Source organism: Podarcis melisellensis (assembly GCF_964234715.1).
Source record: "Podarcis melisellensis genome assembly, chromosome: 12".
Lineage (NCBI taxonomy): Eukaryota > Metazoa > Chordata > Lepidosauria > Squamata > Lacertidae > Podarcis > Podarcis melisellensis.
The window spans coordinates 40,789,450-40,810,366 of NC_138544.1; the positions used below are offsets into that span (position 1 = coordinate 40,789,450).

The following is a 20,917-nucleotide window of genomic DNA, read 5'->3' on the forward strand; positions in this document are numbered from 1 at the left end:
TTATATTGTTGTAACCCCTCCCCCGGGACCTACTGGTAATAAATTTAACAACAACAACAACAACAACAACAAATAATAATGGAATTTGGTACTGAAGCATTCAAACCTTTGTATTGTGGCATTTGTAGATATAATATGAATATTAGAAAAGTTAAATTTGATAAGTACATCACAGCATTGAGTATTTTATGAAATAATGTTCATTCTTCACAATTGGAGCTAGAATAGGATTAAAGTTTAGTAAATGCAGATATATTTACTTGATCAGTATTGGAGCTCTAATTTGGTCTTTTCCGTTTCTCATTGCAACATTGTGAATGATAAACAAAAGTGGAAGAGAAGCATTCCAGTGATGCCGCTAATATGCTCCCACAGAATATTTTGTCTCAGACAAGCAGACACAACGACAGAGACTACAGACTGCCAAGAACAGAGACTCACAGTAGTTCGACCCCAGTACAGCATCCCATCAAAACAGTGGTTCACCCATCTACTACCCCAAGTTCTGTTCCACCTAGTCCATTTTCTCTACAGTCTGACCACCAGCCAAAGAAATCGTTTGATGCAAATGGAGCATCTTCCTTATCAAAACTGCCTACACCCACCTCTTCCATCCCTTCACAGAAAACTGAGAGAAAAAGTTTGTCAGGTAAAAATGTTTTTGGCTTCTCCATGTTGTTAGGTCAGATAACTAGAATACACTACCTTTAGAGCTGTAGCCTGCTTGCCCTGTGCAGAGGAGTTGAGGTTTACATTAACCATGAATTTAAATTCTTGTACAAAACCTAGAGCTCCAGCTCATATATTTGGTTGTCACCTAATGACATGTGTTGCTATTTTTATTTTTTTTGACATGACATTTTCAGTGATTTACTCATTTTCTTATATCTGAAAAGTATGCTTAAACATCAAATTGCTTCAAGCCTTTTCAGGAAAGCATAAGTGGTATAACTAGCTTGTTTGACATATTTGTGTGATTAGTATTCCTACACAGCCTCTCTGAAGCCACTGTGTTAAGAGATCTTGACACCTGGTATTGAAACTTTAGAATACTGTGGGATGTATATGATTGGTGCTCTTGTGTAAGCACAAGGTCTGATCCAGCAGCAGGTATCCAATAATGGGGGAGAACGAGAGATTTTTGTCCAGGCCCTCCCCCCCTCCACCTGTACGTACACAATTTCATTTGTGTATTCTGAAGTCTCTGATATTCTCCAACATCAGGATACCTGACCAAATAAACTCTAATTTTGAACCTGTTTGACAACTGTGTGTCCTGTTCCTTGCTGATACCATCCAAATTATGTATGCTTACAATACTGTACAAACCCATACATTAAGGTTTTGCAGGTACACCAAATCCAGTAAGTTTCACTTCTACAGGTAACATTGGTGATGCTTTGCCCTTTCAAGAGTGATATAAAGACATTAGAAATAGGCTTTGGGTCTAAATTCAGGAACTGTATCAGTTACACTGTCTACAGGCATTATTAGATTTTTATGTTAAATATTAATAGTTTGAGCACAGGATGTTTGAGAGTTTGATAGATATTTTTTTTCTGACAGTGCACAAAGTTTAGCAGATGCCCTAGGGTGTGCACGACATCTTTCACAAGCACAACACACCCATTGAATTTGCTATGTGCTGAGAAGTAGAATGGCTGTTGCATGAGTGGGCTGCCACAAATCACCCTTTGCTTTTACTTTGTAGCATTGTTTTTATCTCATTAGCCACTTCGGAAATTCAAGTGTTGTGTAATGCATTTTAAAAAAAACCTATATAATGGGAAAAATTTAAAACCAGCCACAAAATTTTGTATAATTTTGGCAAGTTTGATTTATTACTGGATTTAGAGTATGTGAAAGAATATGGGTTATGATGGGAAGAAACATAAATATCTCTGTTTCTTCAGAATCTATGTCAATGGACAAGTCTCTATCCCACTCGTGCACAACTCCTTCCACATCATCTGCTTCTGGGCTGAATCCAGCTTCTGCACCAACTTCATCGGCTTCAACAGTTCCTGTTTCACCTGTCTCACAATCCCCAATTCCTCCATTACTTCAGGACCCAAATCTCCTTCGACAGTTACTACCTGCTCTTCAAGCCACATTGCAGCTTAACAATTCAAGTGTAGATATATCCAAAATAAATGAAGGTAAGACAGATTTTTAATAGTTTGTCCTAATACTGTATTGAACAAAGTGACTACATAGCTAGAAGTTACACTTCTACATAAGGTAGATTTAAAGTGTTAGCTTAATGCAATGACTGTATTGTGCACTTGCTTTCAGAACAAATGTTACCTTTGCAAATATGTGTCCAAGCGAACATTTACTAAGGTGATGGGCAGGAAGGAAAGATTTACAGGGATGAATTAGAGGCATAGAGACTGACTTGGCAAAATATGAGCGAGTGGCATTTGTAGGGGAGAATCCAGCTGGTGATTCCCTGCTATAAATGCCTGCCACTGTATTTGTGTAACATGACAAATGGGGTTGGGAACCTCCATGTTTTTCTGCCTTTTATCTTGCATGAAGCCAAGACTGGCTGTATTAATGAATTGGAAATTATTTTCAATGTACTATTTGCATTGAGCTTAGGGGAAAGTGGGGGCAACAAATGGAACTACTTGCATTTCAGCCAGTGAAAGTTGATTAACATCTTAAATTTGATTTTAGTACAGTGCATTTTAAACTGCAGTGCTGAACTTAACCATTGAACCCAGTGTGGCATACATCTTAGTAGAACACACACAGGATTGCACTACTGCAGATCCCTGCATATTCCTACGATTGCTGCTGCACTTACAGGAATTATAATGTGTACCATTCTGGTCACTGCAGCTCAAAAGATAGACCTGGAAAACGGGATATTCAGGACTTTTTAGTTTTGGGGAAATGGAAAGTAGAGGAAGTCATGATAGAGGAGAATAAAAATGTGTAGACTGGAGAAAGTGGATAGAGAGAAGTTTTACTCCCTTAACATTCAATGAAACGGATTGTTGGAAGATTCAGGACCCAAAAAACAACAGTGCCACTTCGCATAATACATAGTCCTATCCTCCATTACTTTGTCATTTAACTATCAGTGGCTATTAGTCACGATGTCTATGTTCTGCCTCTACTGTTTGTGGCAGTATACATCTGAATACCAGTTGATAGAGAACAGAAACGGGGAGAGCACTGCTGCTCTCATGTGCTGCTGTTGAGCTTTCCTTAAACATCTTGTTGGCCACAGAGAGAACAGGATTTTTACTAGAGGGACCTTTGGTCTGCTGCAGCAGGGGTGCTCTTAGGTTCTTACGAGAAACTGGATCAGGAACTTAGTTTTAGGGAATAGTATTTTCTTTCAAAAATAAGTACTGTAGATACACTGTTGCTTCTTTTCAGGGAATGAAAGTGGTAATCTTAATTTGTGTGTTAGTTCTTACAGCTGCTGTGACACAAGCTTCTCTACAATCTATACTTCATAAAATTCTCACTGCTGGACCATCTGCTTTTAATATAACTTCCCTGATTTCTCAAGCAGCACAGCTTTCCACACAAGGTATTTTGGAAGCTTCTTTTTGTCTCCCTGTAAAATTGCCTTGTATGCTATGAAACTTTGGTTCATTTTACTGTAGAGGGATTCAATTAGGAAAAATGTATCAAGTGTTAGTCCTAGTCAGAGTAGACCTATTAAAATAATGGACATAACTAACTTATATAGATATAACCTTTAAAGTCAGATTCCTAAAGGGTGTTCAGAAAAGCTGATAGCTTCCACTGCAGCAACAATTTGTTGTTCTGTTATTCTGAACATATTTATGGAGGATGAGATTCAATTGTTTGGTGAATTCAGTCCAAATGTTTCTGGACCAGTCAAGCATAATAACATTATAAATAATCAGCATTTACTAAAGCCAACAAAATTGACACTGCATACATTTTGTTGGACTGAGCTGCATGTGTGAAGATGTTGTTATTTCTCTTAACAAGTTTTATTGCTTATTCAGATTCCGGAAGGGGAGACCAAATCTATTCCAACTATAAAAAAGCTAATACTTTAGTGATCTAGTTCAAGTTCTTACTATGTGGTACTTACTATGAATACCTAAAATAGGTTATCTAGAAAACTCCTGCTATGCGCTATATTACTTTGAACTTAGTGGAAGCTTTGGGAGTTCGATTAGTTCTATTAAAAGTTAATAATCATAAGCAGAAAATGATCCTGACTAAAATTAACTTTCTTTAGTTTTTGTTGTTTGGTCTTTTGGGTCTATCTAGGGACAAAATGCCCTCATTGAAAAAAAATGAGAGCTGAAATTAGAGCTTCTTAAAGAGAGCTCTGTGGTCAGTGGTAGATGTCAAAAATTAGTGCATGACCTAGAGGCTGCAACTAACAAATTGAATAATTAATAATATATATTGGAAAATACACTTTGCATTTGCAGGTATATAAATATTTTGTTTGCCATTTAAAAGATCCCTTCGCCCCCCCAGTCTAAAACTGGCTCAGTGTGTGAAGTGGGAATTCTTATGCCCATCAATTATTATTCATACGCAGCTTGACTGCCTGCTACTTTAAAGTAAGCTTTTTGTGTACTTCCACATGATATACAGTATATTTTCAGACTCTTCATGGGCAGATATATTTGACTATGCATGCCATGTGATAAGCCAGACTATGGCTCTCCTAAAGAGGAGTTCAGTTGTTTTGCTCCTCCCCAACCCTTTTTATTCCCATGCTAAGCTAAGTCAAGATTTGGCTTAGCATGGTATCCAAACCAATGCTTGTGGTCAAGTGCTCTCCTTGCTAACCACAAACCATAGCTAAGGTTTGTTCCATGACTTAGCTTAGTGTGGCACAGGAGTGAAAAGGAACAAGGACAGTATGTACTTAAATTGCTTGTTTAATAGTTTGGTCAGTCTGAGGCTGAAGCATCTGTGTATGTAAGAACAGGATTTACACTTGATTATATAAATTGGTGTGTGAGGCTTTAAATAGTTAACTTTAAGTAAAACCATTTCAGCAGTGAAAATTCCATACAGATTTAGGTGCTGAAGTAGCAAAAGATAGTCCAAAGCTTTTAAACCCTTCAGCACCTAGTTTCAGCAAACAACAGAACAACATCATCTGGATATGACTCCTGTTACAGCATTAAAAGTTGCTGAGTTTGTAATTTTCAGTCCTTCATGGAGCAACTGTTTTATGTCTCTGGCTTTCTCATTTGGTCACAGCTCCTCTTCCCCCTCCATTGCTTATGTCTTCCAAGCTTTATTTCCTAAGAATACTTAAAAATATATATACTTAGATTGAGTAAGATTTTAAAAAATTGTCATGGTCTTATTTACAGCTCAGCCATCTAATCAATCCCCAATGTCTTTAACATCGGATGCCTCATCACCAAGGTCATACGTATCTCCAAGGATAAGCACGCCTCAGACTAACACAGTTCCTCTGAAACCTTTGATAAATACACCCCCTGTATCTTCACAGCCAAAGGTAAGATTTTAATGAGTTACAGTAGGAGTAAAACTCTGCTTCTGTTGTTAAAGCAGACACAAGACTCCAACATTGTAATGCTTTAAATATTTTTAAAAATATTTCAACAGTTTTCATTAGATGACCTTAAATGGATGCTCTAGTTTCTGGTGGAATAAACCAGTTGCTTTAATTATTATTATTTTAGTCTATAACTGTCACTGGTTGGACTTTGTAACAAAGTGGCTAAGAGTGAGCCAGGAATTCCCAGTACAGATCTTGCCTTTGTTATATTGGTAGGCAGCCTCAAGCAAACCACTCTCCTCTTCTTCTTCTTCTTCTTCTTCTACTACTTCTTCTACCTTCAACATGGGCATAATAATAGTGGCCTATTTTAAATGTTGTTAGCAGGATTTCTTTCCCCAAAATATATTAGTCACTATTCTGTGCTTACTGAGCACAGTCCTTATCAGGCTTTGTGGGAGGAGGTTTAGACAAACTGGTGTCCATCTATTACATTATTAGTTCTCTACAGTAATTTTAATAGACAGCTTTCACTTCTGTGCTTTCCATACCACCCACAGTTCTCTGAGCAGTTTGACAAAATACTAGCATAAATTTTATCATATCAGCCAGTCCCAGTTAATTTAGCTGTCCTTGTTGGCAGCCATCTATCTTGGGAAACAATGGAGGAGTGCACCTTTGGGAGTAAAGTCAAATTTTGGAGAGTTATAGCATCTGCTGTTACTGTAGAGACCAATAAAGAAGAGACATGTTTTGTTGCAGCTAGGGCAGATGTGTGGTTGTGGTGCTTCAGATGCACCATGGTCTGACTGTCTCCAGGCATTAAAGTAGTCTGCAAGGGATTCCCACATGGCAGGATTGATGTTGCTAGCCTTGTTTGCAGGATAATTGAAGATCATGGGCTGTTTTGAAAGTTGGAGTCTTGTATAATGCACTAACGTGGTGCCTATACGGCTCCCTCCTCCTGCTGAAATTAGACTTAAAAGAAGCATTCTGCTGTAGCCAATAGACTAGGTTGAGGTGTGGGCTCAGTTGTGGTGTGTGTGGTGCCCACAACAGTTTCTGGGGTTTGCAAAGGTGTCTATTGGCGGTCCCTGCTGTAATTCAACTAGGAAGTTACCAGTAACAATAGCAAAGTACTCGCTGTCCTTTTTATATATCTGTCTCTTCCTCTGTCCTCCTTTTAAAGCAGCTCTATTCCATTCCAGTTTTCAGATTTATCCTCCCAACAGTTGGTCAGCATTCCGTCAAAACTGAACATGCTTAGTCTGTACTGAACTGTCTCTTGGTCCCTTATATATTGTAATAAAGTTTTTGTTTTTGTAGGGATACTTCTGCAAACCTTAGGATTAGCCTCAGTCTTCTGATACCTTCTTTGTACGGCGGTTGTGTGTGTACAGTTTTGAGTATCTTTGTTCATGCAATTTGAGTTAAATTAAATTAGAAGACACCCTTCCTTCCATTTCTGTGTACTATGCCTGAAATAAGTTGCAGGAGGTATCCCACTTCTAATCCTGTTTGATAGCTCTTCAGTTTAAGGTTATTTGAAGTAATACTGAAATGTGGTCAAATTTTGAACTTTCAGGTTACTACTTCAGGTGTTAAGCAAGGACCAGTTTCACAGTCAGCATCTCAGCAGCAAGTGATTACTGACAAACAACAAGGTCATGAACCTGCTTCTCCTCGAAGTCTTCAGCGTTCAAGGTATATATTACATTGGTATTGGCTTTTGACTTCACCATATCCTATTCTACCAAGTGTTGCTTTTTGGAGCTGCATGCTCTCATCTGCAAATACTGCCTGTAAAGTGGTATCTCAGATTACATACACTTCAGGTTACATACGCTTCAGGTTACAGACTCCGCTAACCCAGAAATAGTACCTCGGGTTAAGAACTTTGCTTCAGGATGAGAACAGAAATTGTAGTCCGGCGGCACAGCAGCAGCGGGAGGCCCCATTAGCTAAAGTGGTGCTTCAGGTTAAGAACAGTTTCAGGTTAAGAACGGACCTCCGGAACGAATTAAGTACTTAACCCGAGGTACCACTGTACAGTATTCTTGCATTCAAAGTTGGGGAGAACATTACAGTCTCAGTGCAATTGCAGGATAGATTATTTACACATGGCCAGTTATTGGAGTTAGTGGCCTATTAACTGTAGTGTCTAGATTTCAGTTTTATGTTTGTTTTTAGTGAGCTAACACCTGTACATCCTGGAATTCTGTTGCCTTAAGTTATGCAGGAAAAACAGGAAGGACTTCACAAGCTGCTTCTTCACCACAAGTGTGTGTATTCAGGTTTGAGACCTGAATGGAAATCTTGGGGGCTTTTTGTGTATTGTCTTTGAAGCCAGCATAAGCTATTCATGTTAACAGATAGAAATGTGGCAGTGCTTAAACACATCTCTGCTGTTGGTAAATGTAAAGATAAATTCTTAGTCCCATTATTAGAAGGTGGTACGGGGACAGAATTTCCATATTAAATTCCTAGTATTGTTTTAAAACCTGTATGTTAACATTTGAAGTAAACAATTTGAATACAGTTGCATTTCAGAAATTTGCTTGGTGCTTTTTAAACAGTTGTGGCTTTTTTGGTTGTGTGATAGTAGCAGATAAGCTTATTGAAGGCACACTAAAATTTTGAATTAAAGGAAATCTGTCATTGTTGAGCCCTCCTTTTAAGTGTATGATTTCATTGAGATGAATCAGCTCAGATTTTTAATAATGGTAGTTCTGAATTGTTCTTTACGTAGCTTTGATCTTCAGGTTTGAGCTACATTTTGTCCAGTAGAATGCATCATATCTTGAAAAAAGGTGCTTTTTAAAAAAACTTAGAGCTTGGACATTACAAGTAAATGTTTACATGACATAAATATCATGTTTAAAAAATAAAATAGGGATAAAATTATTACTGGCTTTGTTGGTTAAGATTAAGGCAGTCAAATTCTGGAAGTGCTTTTCTTCAAAGTTGTTTGGTTTCTAGGCGGTGTTTTTCCCCACCCCCTGGGATAGGGTTGCCAAAGAAATACTAGGAGCAAAACAGTTTTTATGTGTGCAGGGCAAGGTTTCAACAGCCATCATAGGGTCAGGAAGTGCTTAATGCGAACAAAAGTACACTCGTGCACAAATACACTGACAGAAATAATTATGTATACTTGATGAATATGCTATTCATTAAATTGTCCTAGTATACCCAATATTGTTCTTTGGTCTGAATTAAGGCTCACTACTGGTACATAACATCAACTCCTAATCTTATGCAAGTGGCTTCACTGGATTATTTTCTGGTCTGTGCCTACTGTTGGATTGGCTTCTGGTTGGTGTAGAATACATGTGTGTGCTAAGCCATAATTGACTTAGTGTGACATGTGATCCCTCGGCCACTTGCCACATCTACAGCTCTGTTCTGAATCAGAGCATAACCCAGTTGCCTGGAGTAATTGTTACTTGCAGAGGTGACTAGTCAAGTGTCTTCAGTACAAAAATGTTCAACCACTGAGCACTGGAGAAGCATAGATACTAGGCATGGTGTCCTTTCATTTCACTTCAGGCATTTCCCAATTTGGGGCAAGTGGGAATTTGGGCAAATCCCTGAAACAAGAGTCTGGTAGACTAGTAGAAGAGAACAATTCTATTAAAAAAATTGTTGCTTAATATAACGTTCCATGTTTGCTGTTCCTATTTGCCACTCTAGCCAATATGAAGAAAATTCCTGTGTTTATGATGGTGTGGGTTCTGCAATCAGAACTAATGCAGGTGGTGCCACTATCAGTATACTAGTATAATATCCTGGTTTACAGAACTGTTAGGATGCCTTTTGTGGAATTGACAGGCAGTGTGATGTGGGATTGTGAAACTGGTTGTAAAAGACAAAAGGTGCTAGGCACATACACTTAATATGTGGGCCTGTGGAAGTGATTTATAAAACCTGTGGCACCTGCATTTCATAGGAAGAAAGTTACTGGTGTGTTCTTGGAAAAGAATGGGGTTACCTGCTGTTGGGACTAATGACATCAGGGAGGCACATAAAAGACATTAAATAAACTTCATGAGAGTTTGGTTTCTCTTCCCCCCCCCCATACCCATGTCAATTGAGACAGAATTAGTTTGAAATCAATTGAAGCCATGAAGAAAACACTCCTCACTAATGAGTTAGTTAATGTCTTGTCACAGACAATTTGCAAACTGATAATCTCACGATTACTGGCTATGAAACTTTCAGATGGGCATTTTCCCATGGAAGAGATTGGAAATATTCTATATAGTCTTCGTAGAGTTGGAAGGGACCTTGGACATAACAATCCAATCTATGCCGAATCTACTGTGCAGGGTGCAGACTAAGCATCCCTGACTAGCTAACTCAACAAACATTCATTCATTCATTCTTTTTCTTTTAGTAGTCAGAGAAGTCCATCTCCTGGTCCAAATCATACCTCCAATACAAGTGCTTCTAATACGACAGCACCACAGAATGCATCCGCACGACCTACGTGTTCATTAACACCCACGTTAGCAGCACATTTCAATGAAAACCTTATAAAGCATGTCCAAGGGTGGCCTGCAGATCATGCAGAAAAGCAGGTGAGTGTACATTTTGTAGCGTTGGGCAGAATCTAGTGTTGTTTGAGTAGATTGCCGCTTGCACGATAGGATTTCACTTTCCTCTCTTATCCCCTGCATACCTCCAAAATCTGCCTTAGACTTTTGGAAGCAGATTTTGACAGTACATAAGGGGGCTGCAGTAAGGAGGAGGTGGAGATGAAATACTTTTTTGCTTGCAACCCTTTGGATTACAACACTTTAGCTTCCTTTTGAATGTGTTTTAAATTTCCTCTGTTCAAATTCTTGTGAACACCAATGACCTTTAAAACAAATAATTTACGTTAATGCTAGTGAATATTTCACAGCTTGCATTTCCATTTCCATGGAGGTTGGAAGCACTGGAATTGTTCTTATGCCTGGGTGTAATACTGTTGTAGGTAGTTTGTGTTGGGATATCCCAACAGTTTGGTGGGGAAAACAGGTTGTAGAATAGGTATGGTGATTTTTTTTATACTGGAAGATTGAAGTACCTTAAAACTGTTAGCCAATAAACATGTTGTTTTATTTAGATTTTCCTCATTTTAATCCAGTGATTTAGGGAGGTGTTACATTAGATAAGTGTTTATAATTTGTCAGTTACCTGGTTCATGGTTGTCTGCAACAATTGACCTTGGTGACCGGGGACTGTCTGACCTGGAAATTCAGTGACACTTTCACTCCTGCTTTAAAAGATTGCTTGCCCTTTAAGGCAAAAATGTTGGAGGGGAGAGTTCTATGTACCAGGCTACATAGCAGTGCACTGTTATTTCCAGGTTTATGTTTCTATTCTCCCTTTTTGGGAGGGCAGATGGAGAGCAGAGAATAGGACTAGTCACTGTTTTTGTCATTTGAAGCAAGGAGCCTTCCTATTCACAGCAAGTAGAGCAGAGGATGAGTGAGTGTATTTGCAGGTTTAAAATATATTCCTCTATTATCCAGCAACCTTGGGAAGGAAGTTTAGGTTGAGAGTTATATAGACATGGCCCCTTTGTTTCATGGCTTAATAAGATTTGAGGCTGGCTTAGCTATTCAGATTCAGTCACTTGTTTTCAGGCAAACTTGCATGCCTGTTGAAGCAGAAAAGAAGCTGAGAAGATTACACTGGTGTTAGAAATCATTGTTGAAGTTTAGAAAGGCTTACAGGAAAATGTTTACTTTTCAATCCAATGCTGTACAGATTAAAAGTTAAAGGTTGTTTTCTGTAATTCTCAAAACCAATAACCTTTTTCTCCATGTCAGTTTTATAAAGTTGAATGAAAAAATAACCAGTTAACTGCAAATTATAAAAGAATAAAATTTCTTTTTAGTTCTGGTTTTTAAATTTTAGCTAACTGGGCCTTTCTGTTTTGACCTTTCAGACTTCATAGTAATTCTTGATAATGTTGTAAGTTAAGGCATTGCAGCACAGATGCAGTGTTTTAAATATTACAGTTTTAATATGAACTCTAGTCCGTGTAACAGAAACATCTTGTAGCAGAGAGGACTGAAACTTCATTACAGTGTATATATATTATGTACTGTTAGTTTATAATTTGTTCTGGTCAGACAACAAATTTTACCAGAGCGCATGAACTTCACAAAAAGCCATACAACACGAATCTCTTACCTAGATAAGGGATAGGGAACCCCAGATGCTGTTTGGACTCCAACTCCCATCAGCATCAGATAACATGGCCAATAGTCGGGGATAATGAGGTTAATAATCCAACAACAACTGGAAGGGCCACAGGTTTGACATCTCTGATCTAGATGCTTTGTGCAAAAGTTAGTATGAAAACATGATGAAAATACCATGAAAGGGGATAGGGAAGCGTTCTAAAAACAATCCAGTGAGGACGGAGTATGCTCAGGGGGGTAAGAATGCTAATGAGTGTTTTTTGTCAGTGTGGTGGAATATGGAATGGCATATGCTGAAAGAGAGCATTGTTGGTATCAGTCTGTCTTGAGAGACAATGGAATGCGCCTCTAGGAGTGAAGTCAAACCATTGAAGAATCACAGTGCCTGCTGTGGCTGCAAAGACTGGTAACTCATAACTGCTGCCTCCCAAGCCTGGGCAGTATGTTTGGAGGTCCTGGGCTGCCCAAACAACAACACCCACTCTCTTCTCAGCCAATACACCATACAACCATCTTAGGGATTGCACTCCAGATTGTGTAGGATTTGATGCTTAGCCTTTTCTTCTCCTGAGGATGTTCCACAAGGCACTGGGTTTTCCTCAGGTTTACGGCCAAAGCCTTTCTCACTGATGAGTGAGAAGGCAGCCACAAGGCAGCGGAGGTTTAGAAGAGACCATCGCTGGCTGGGTTCTTGATCACAGGAGTACTCCATGCTGTAGTGTTTTGTGGCAGCTCCCACGTCATTCTTCTAGTTTCCATATTCGGGAAAATGCTTGCCCAGATCCTTGACTTTTCAGTCAATCTCTTTCCAATCCCAGAATCAATTTCAGTCAGTGTACTCTGTTAAATCTTAGGATAGCAGTTCTTCATGTTGCCTAATCCACATTTGATGGCTCTACTTTTAGGGTACTGATTCTCGCCCATCTTTTGCAGTTGGTTTTGGATTACTCCAAGGCATTTTAACTCCAAAATTTTACCTCACACTGTATTTGGGCAAAGATCTGATAAATAAAAATTACAATGGTTGAGGCCAGTAAATTTTTACCCATTCCCTGTGAAAAGTCAGTTTTAGACACAACATTTCGTATAGCTACTCTGCCTAGACAGACAGATTCATTAAATACCTAGGTATTTTAAAAAGATGTCTTAAATGTCTTAAGTGCAGGTGGGGAACATGCTGTTGAACTTGGGTTCTGCCATGGGTTTCCCATGTGTATATGGTTGGCCACTTTGAGAGCAGTGTTGGACAAACAGACTGTTTGGCCTGATCTGTTGGGCTCTTCTTACATTCAGACTACTTGCTGTAATGGACAGTTCTGGGTTCTTGCTGACAGACAGCACCACACTTATACCCATTTGAATTAAGTAGGAGAAGACCATGTTGCTGGCATATAACAGGACTGTGATTTTACCATTTTGAATGAATGGCAAGAAACTGAGGGTTCTGAGATTCTTTTGACACCAATACCATACTTTGTGTTTACGTCCAGAAGTTACTCCAAAAGCTGCAACACACTTTCCAACTCCTCCTCTTAACTCTTTTAGGCATCGAGATTACGCGAAGAAGCTCATAACATGGGAAGTGTCCACATGTCAGAAATTTGTACTGAATTAAAAAACTTAAGATCTTTAGTTCGAGTATGTGAAATTCAAGCAACTTTGCGCGAGCAAAGGTAAGAATTCTGGGTTTCTCATCTTGATTTCCCAAATCCTTTTCATCAGTGTTTTTGTTTCATAATGTTTTATAAACTTAAGAGCTACTGAGCAACTTTCCCTAGCGTACAGTCAGGGGCTAAAAACTGTTACAGCTTAACATATAGGATGACATTGACTTAAACAGGAATAATACCTCCCTCCACAGCCATTGAACTACTGAAGGTGCCCTTGTGTGTTCCTGGATCTTGAACAATTATTTAGTCCATTATGTGTACCATTAAGGTAGGTCAACTATTTCTAGGCCCAACAATTTTGTCCTTTTAAAAAATAAAAAATAAAACGCATACAAAACTGTGTTTATCACAGTATTATCCCTTCAACCTCTTGTAGATTGAATAACTAACTTTAAGAATGTGCATGTCATTATTAAAGTACTAATTCATGGAGTAAATTACTCATCTAAGAACGGATTTGACATGCTTGTACTAATTGCTTTCTTTTCCTTTTGTAGGATACTATTTTTGAGACAACAAATTAAAGAACTTGAAAAACTAAAGAATCAGAATTCCTTCATGGTGTGAAAAAGTTGTGAATAATTGCACATGGGTTTTGAGTACAGGAACTGTAAAACTGATTGCCCAGTCTTAACATTTTTGAGCTGCATTTGAGTAGACTTTGGACCGTTGAGTTGGGCAAAAATAAAAAAAGATAACATGGGAAAGGGGACAGGAGGGGTGTCATTCAGGGGAAGGAAACGAGGATGATTTGTAAAACCCTTGAAATGTAGATTTCTTGTAGATGTATTCTTCACGTTGTAAATATGTTTTGTAGAGTGAAGCCATGGGAAGCCATGTGTATCAGAGCTTAGACATCCAAAACTAATCAATGCTGAGGTGGCTAAATACCTAGCCTTTACATGTAAACCTGTCTGCAAAATTAGCTCTCTCTCTTTTTTAGTTAATTTATCATTCAGAAATCTTGCATTTTCTAAAATTCAATGCAAGCGCCAGGCGATCTGTGTCTCAAGGCTGCAACAGTTTGAAACAGTTTGGGTAATGTACAAAATATCATGAAACAACTGTTTCCACACTTGCACCGAATCAAGAGCAGTGCTTCTCCATTTCTGTTTTACAGAGCAGTGTTTTTCATTTTCTGTGTTCATTTCCCCCTTAAAATCCTAGATCTGATTTTATCAGTTTTTTTTTTAATTCTAATTTCCTCCTTTCCTAAAGCACTGTTGCTATGGCACTTTTCTATAATCTTTTCATTCCTGTGTACAGTAGCTTAAAATTGCAGTGATTGAGCATAACCCACTTGTTTGTATAAATTATTGAAATGTATTTCCATTTGCACCCTGTAAGAATGGACTGGTAGTACTGCTGGGCATGTGTGCTGAAAGTACATCCCTTTTTCAAATTATAAGGAAACAGCCCAATGAACATGTCAACATGGTTGTGGGAGGGAAAGAAGGAAAAAAAAACTAGTCAGATGTGAATTGTATCTGTTGTAATAAACATGTTTAAAACAAAGAAACACTGGTTTTCATTTCCTTTGGTCGAAACATTCGAATTTGGCCTCTTTGGGGATTTGTTTACCTAAGCTATTCTTGTTGAATACTTTTTTACTTATCTGAAAATAAGTCCTCAAGGGAGGCTTTATTTTAAAAATTGTAAACAGAAAATTGTGTATAAAATATTTAATGACATTCAACAAGGATCATTGACACCTCCCCAACAGTTGTCATATGTTAACTCCTGGTTTTACCTGTCTTGCTATTATGACATTTCATTTCGAAGGATGTTTGTGTTGTAGCTAACTGTTCAAGTCTGGTGCTGACTGCTGTTCTTAGCCATCACAAAACGCTGACTTTGTGTAATTGGAGTTTCTCACTATTTGAAAATGGTGGGAAGGCTCAGCTTTGTATATTGTTTCCTAAAGTATATTAAAAATAAAAAAGAAACTATTGCTACTACAAAATAAACTTGGGTTTTCTTTGCAAAAAACTGTTAGTCATAATATACTGCCACAAATCTTTGTACATTCCCAAACTTGTCCGTTTAGAATTCTTATTAATGCTGAAAGATGAAGGAATTGCAAACTTTGCTAATGTTCATGTATTGCTTTAAACTCCTTCAAAAGTGCTGAAACCTCATTAATAGGTTCGTTAGAATCCTGGCTTTGATACATATGTTTGCCTCCTGATTTGTGATGCTGTTGCCTTTTATCTTCAGTAATCTCTGCTTACATCTTTGCTTTTGTCATTTTATAATAAATTTCAGTTTTGTTTTCTCTTTTGAGGCCTCTGGATAAACTAGGGACTGCCCATTCTTGTTTGTGTTGTCTGCCATATGCAGGAATCATGTCCACCCTCTTAAGTTTTAGCATTGTATGGTAAAGGTGGTATACTAGCATTACATAGTAAGATTACAGCATAAGCCTAGTATTGTGGAAGTTCATTATGTTGAATCATTTGTGACACATTGCGAACCTGGGGAAAAAGAACCAACTCTGCCAAATTATTTTGTCTGGCTATCTGACTACTTGTGCATTGGCAACCAGGTAAGTGACTTGTTTAAATGCTGTTAACTTGCCTTTATCTGCCTATAATAAAAGAGTTTTGTATTGAGAAATTGGTGAGGAATTTTTAATTTTAATTTGTGTAAGACCTCACTTTGCATCTACTCAACCTCCATGTGTTTCAAAGGAAATGAAGTTGAACTTCCTTCCACTGGTTTCAGTAGCTGCTGGCTAGACATCCACAAGGGTTGATGACTTGCCTTCTGTTACTCCTTTCACCAACCTGTCCACTTTCTCAGTTTTGTAGGTGAAACATTTTTTAAAAAGCAATTGACATTTAAAATATGCAGTATTCACCCCAAGAAATACTATGAATTTATACAGTACTCCACCTAACAGTGCTTTTCTCATTGCTGGTCTAACTTGGTGTTCCCTGCTATCTTTGTATAATATCCAATACCAGGTGTTCATGGACTATATGAATCTTTGGCATGACCCATGGATAATATTCTTGTACTAAAAAGCTTCCGAATTGCTTGTAAGCCACTCAATGCTTTATTTTGATACACTGAATGAGTTTCTTGAAGAAATGAGCTTTGTCAAATCATCAGGTTAAAAGTTCGCTGGAGCTTTTTATATACTGTTGGGAGGAAATTTAACAAAAACAGCTGTATGGGAGAGCAGTTATATGCATGTCAAAGTAGTCAGCTGAGCTAAGTCTCTGTATGCACGCTTGCTGATTCTGTGTAAACACACATTTGCTGTGCAAGCACTGAATCATCACTGACAGTAACATTGTCCAGATAACCTGTTTTGAATATGTGTATGTGTGTGTTTTGGGGGGAAAGCAAGCATTCTAGATGTTTGTGTAGAAAACATTGGAAATATCTCCTTGTCTTTCTCTTAACTGGAAGGGGGGAGAGTCTAATGTAGCATTCTCTCTCATCTGTTGTTCCTAGAGGATAAGGGCTATGAGGGTAACCACAGAGCCTAGGGCTTGCTGATCAGAAGGTCGGTGGTTCGAATCCTCGCGATGGGGTGAGCTCCCGTTGCTTGGTCCCTGCTCCTGCCAACCTGGCAGTTTGAAAGCACCTCAAAGTGCAAGTAGATAAATAGGTACCGCTCCAGCGGGAAGGTAAATGGCGTTTCCGTGTGCTGCTCTGGTTTGCCAGAAGCAGCTTAGTCATGCTGGCCACATGAACCGGAAGCCGTACGGCGGCTTCCTCGGCCAATAAAGCGAGATGAGCGCCGCAACCCCAGAGTCGTCCACGACTGGACCTAACTGTCAGGGGTCCCTTTACCTTTTAATCAGCACATATTTTTTATGTAAAGAGTTCTACTTGTTCTTTTTCCTAGCTTCAGAATGCTTACTACTTGGCCAGGCAACAATTATATTACAATAAGCTACCAGAGTTCCATAATAATGGTTGCATTAGCCAAGTCGAACCAAACTGAAATTACAGACGCTTGGTTTTTCATGAGTTTGAATTGCATTTGTTTCAAGTTTTGTTCAATATATTACTACCTGACACTGAGGTGTGTGGGGTTCCATCCAAATAGCATGTCCTTTTCAGGCATTTTACTCCCACAAGGCATAAGACTTTCCAAATCTCGAGACAGATTAAACCCATTTCCATTTTATAGGCAATTTAAAAAGGTGCTCATCCTATAAGCTTCCTGTTGACTTCATTGGGATACATGGCTTTGTTTTTCCTGCTTAAGTCCTTTGTTAATCCTATGGGCATGAGATATTCAGGTATTAAACTAGTCATTCCAGAAACCAGACTTCTGGGGAGGGCTTCCCCCTTGTAGAGGCAATGGAAAAAAGCAAATGCATAGCTATTACTCAGCTGAGCTTTCCAGCCTGTCAATTTCCTTGTGTGCTTCCAACCCCAGAACCTGTTCATGCAGTTTCAGTTTCTCATTCCAATAGAAATTAATAGAAAGCAAATCAAATAAATGAAATATTCATTTTATTTCCCATTTTCATCCTACAAATGAATGGGGCACTTCATTTTTTTTGTTAGGTCATTGAGAGGCAAATTCAATCAATTATTTGTAGGGGAATTGTGACCTTTTGACCTGGCAGACATTTCAGTCTTGGAAACCACTTAGCTGGCTACGGATGGAACTTTGGTAAATGTAGCATCAGTAGACAAGGAGTAGGGAACTGAGGCCTTCCAACTTAATTTCATGTTGGGGGGGGGGGAAGAGCGGGAGAAAAGTGGCAAAAAGAAAAGGGGTGCCCTGTCCACTGCCAGCATATGCCTCCCAGAATATTATTCCCAAGAGAATCTGGTTCTCAATGGGAAAAGGCTCCCCAACCCTGCAGTAGACTTGTAGCCTTTGCTTGGTAGCATAGCTTTAAAAACACATGGATCTAACTGGCAGCTTGGTGCTGTGCATGTTGTGATGTGCATTCAAAGGTTGCTGAGTAATCAACTGGCCTATGTGAAGCAGTCAGCGCTGCATACACTAGAATGCTCCTTTTGGGTCATCTTCCTCATTCAAAAAGCATGCAGGCCGCTTAGGCCAGCGAAGTACAAAGTTGAAAGTTTGTCAGCAAGAAACATGAAAGAGCAAGGAGAGGAGGGTGCCAGAAGATGAGCATCTCCTCATAGCTGTATCCAGGGTCATGTTGCTAGGATACCAAGCGCCCTGATGCCCAGTAAAGGGGTTTTGTTCAGCTCATGAAATCAGAATCCCCAATTATTATTTTTCTCTTCCCCTTCCCTTAGTTCCAAAGAAGAAAAATTCTCTCAGGTAAAAGAAGCTGAATGTCCTGCACGGCACCTGCCCTTCTCCCAGAGTGGCTGGTTAAGGTACATCTGTGGGGCATGTGCCAGTATAGCTTCCCACCCACCCCAGCCTTTGGCTGCAAGGCTTAAGAGTTCAGAGTGGCAGACAGCCTTCTGGGCAGGGAAAGAGCAAATGGATGGTAAGACCTTGAATGACAAGGTAGTCAGATGTGTACTAAAGGAGAATAAGGATGAATGAATTATTTGCCCCAGCTTCACAGCGGAAGATACAGGGCAAGTCTCTGTGCTGGAACTATTTGCAGGAAGGGTAGTGCGTGGAACAGAAGCAGGTAGTAAAAAGATAACCCCTGGACGGTTAAGTCCAGTCGACTGGGGTTTGGCAATAATCTCACTTTTCAGGCCAAAGGAGCCAGCATTTGTCCACAGACAGCTTTCTGGGTCATGTGGCCAGCAGAACTAAACCGCTATTGGTGCACAGAGGACCGTGATGAGTGCCAGAGTGCAGGGAAACACAGTTACCTTCCCACTGCAGCTGTTCCTATTTAATAATTGCACTGGTATGCTTTCAAACTGCTCACCCCGTTGCGCGGCCGACCTTCTGATCTGCAGTCCCCCAAGCTCAGTGGTTTAGACCACAGCGCCATCTGACGAGATGACATTCTAGGCCTCCTAGACAAAATGAAAGCTAACAAACACCAGGTCTGGCTGGCATCCATGCAAAAGTTACTGGACTCAAATGTAAAATTGCTTATCTAAAATATGTAACTTGTCTCTCAGTTCTGCCTCCATACTGGAAAGCAGACAATGTAACTCCAATCTGGGGGATCCTGGAAATAACAGGGCAGTTAGCTTAATGTCTGTCCCAGAAAGGCTAGTGGAAAGTGTTGTTAAAGATAAACTAACCAAGCATATAGAAAAGCAAACCGTGCTCAAGCAGAGCCAGCGTGGCTTCTGCAAGAGCAGGTCCTATCAGAAGCCTGTGGCAGGTGATCCAGTTGCAGATCCATGAATGAGGTCTCTGCCTAAACAGATTGTGTGTGTTGTTGCGCCATCTACTGGCCGTCACAGCAAGATATCCCATAAGGATTCAATGGTCGGTGAACTGGGATTCCAAATAGGAAGCCCACAAGATGAAAATTCGTTTAACTACCTTTCCAGCCATCTGTGTAGTAGAAATGAGATGACTGGAGATTATCCTGGTTTCCCTGGTCTGCACAATGTGGTTCTCTCCAGAGGTTCGTGACTACAAAATCCCATCATCTTGACCATTGGCTATGCATGGGGCTGGTGTGAGTTGTAGTGCAGAGCAGCTGGAATGCTGAACATTGGTTGCCGCTGGTGGAGACTCTTAGCCAGTCAGAGTGGATGCTTCCTTCCTGTGCATTCAGATGAGTAGCATTAAACTTCAGTTAGATGTACTTTTGCCAATCTACAAAGGCACTTGGTTTAGCTGTTCCCACTTAATGTTCCTGCACTGGAGGTTAGTTTGATAAGTAAGGTGTGAACCCTGGATAAGACATTATCCCGTCCAGTCTGTGCTTTGCAATAATTTCCTGATATCGAAATGAAGGAAGAAAATACACTGCCTCAGTCAGGTGATGGCAGATCTCATCATCATTGCCCCACAGTTTCCCCCTGTCTTACTTTGTAAGTGTCAAGGGAGAAGATCTCTTCCTCAGAGTGAAGCATTCTGGGCACAGCAGCTTTGCAACAATGGCTGGACGTTTTGTTGAAAACTGGGAAGTTACTTTAAACAACTTCAAGCTGCTGGCCAACTTTCCCAGAATGCCTCCCTCTACAGAAGGCCCTTTCTCATAGTGAGGGGGGGAGAGGAGAGCCCACACACTATATCAGAGCATCATTACAATATTGGTCAACTTCAGTATAATTTGCAGTGGCATATTAATTGATACAGGAAGGCCAAGAGAAATGAAACACAAGAAAGCATTTGTTTCAACAATTGTGATCAGTAATTACTCTGGTTTTAGCATTCCTCTAAGCCCAGCTGTAAGCAATCTGGTGCCTTCCAGACATTTTGTTTTGTTTTATTTTATGAATTGAATTGATATACCACTCTATGCCCAGAGGTCTCAAGGCCGTTTGCAGTTTTGAACTCCCACCATTCCCAGCTGGCAGGACTTGGGTGAAAGCTGCTCTGCTCTAAACACTGACACTCAAATTGCCACGTAGGACAGCCTGCCCTGGAGTCCACCAGTTCCATGCACCGGCTACTGCGATTCTGGAATCTGTGCTTGCTTATGTTTTACAGTGTTTGCAGATGGCAGGAATGAGAGGCGAAA

At 39.6% G+C, this 20,917-nt stretch overlaps 1 protein-coding gene and 1 pseudogene across 5 annotated transcripts in view; one reads left to right on the forward strand and one right to left on the reverse strand.

Moving 5' to 3' along the window:
* The window catches only part of WAC (WW domain containing adaptor with coiled-coil), a 45,446-nt gene extending 30,572 nt beyond the window's left edge, over positions 1–14,874 (forward strand). For 3 of the 4 annotated variants that reach the window (XM_081882358.1, XM_081882360.1, XM_081882361.1), the window contains exons 7-14: positions 332–649; positions 1,914–2,159; positions 3,428–3,550; positions 5,340–5,488; positions 7,077–7,195; positions 9,885–10,068; positions 13,231–13,358; positions 13,853–14,874. In XM_081882358.1, coding sequence (XP_081738484.1) covers positions 332–649; positions 1,914–2,159; positions 3,428–3,550; positions 5,340–5,488; positions 7,077–7,195; positions 9,885–10,068; positions 13,231–13,358; positions 13,853–13,922 — 1,337 coding nt within the window. In that variant the 3' untranslated portion in view covers positions 13,923–14,874. The remainder of the gene's footprint in view (positions 1–331; positions 650–1,913; positions 2,160–3,427; positions 3,551–5,339; positions 5,489–7,076; positions 7,196–9,884; positions 10,069–13,230; positions 13,359–13,852) is intronic. The other variant, XM_081882359.1, reaches the window with a different exon arrangement.
* LOC309353232 (ethanolamine-phosphate phospho-lyase pseudogene) overlaps positions 1–20,917 on the reverse strand; it is a 359,600-nt pseudogene that overhangs the window by 188,861 nt on the left and 149,822 nt on the right. The gene's annotated exons all lie outside the window — the stretch shown is intronic.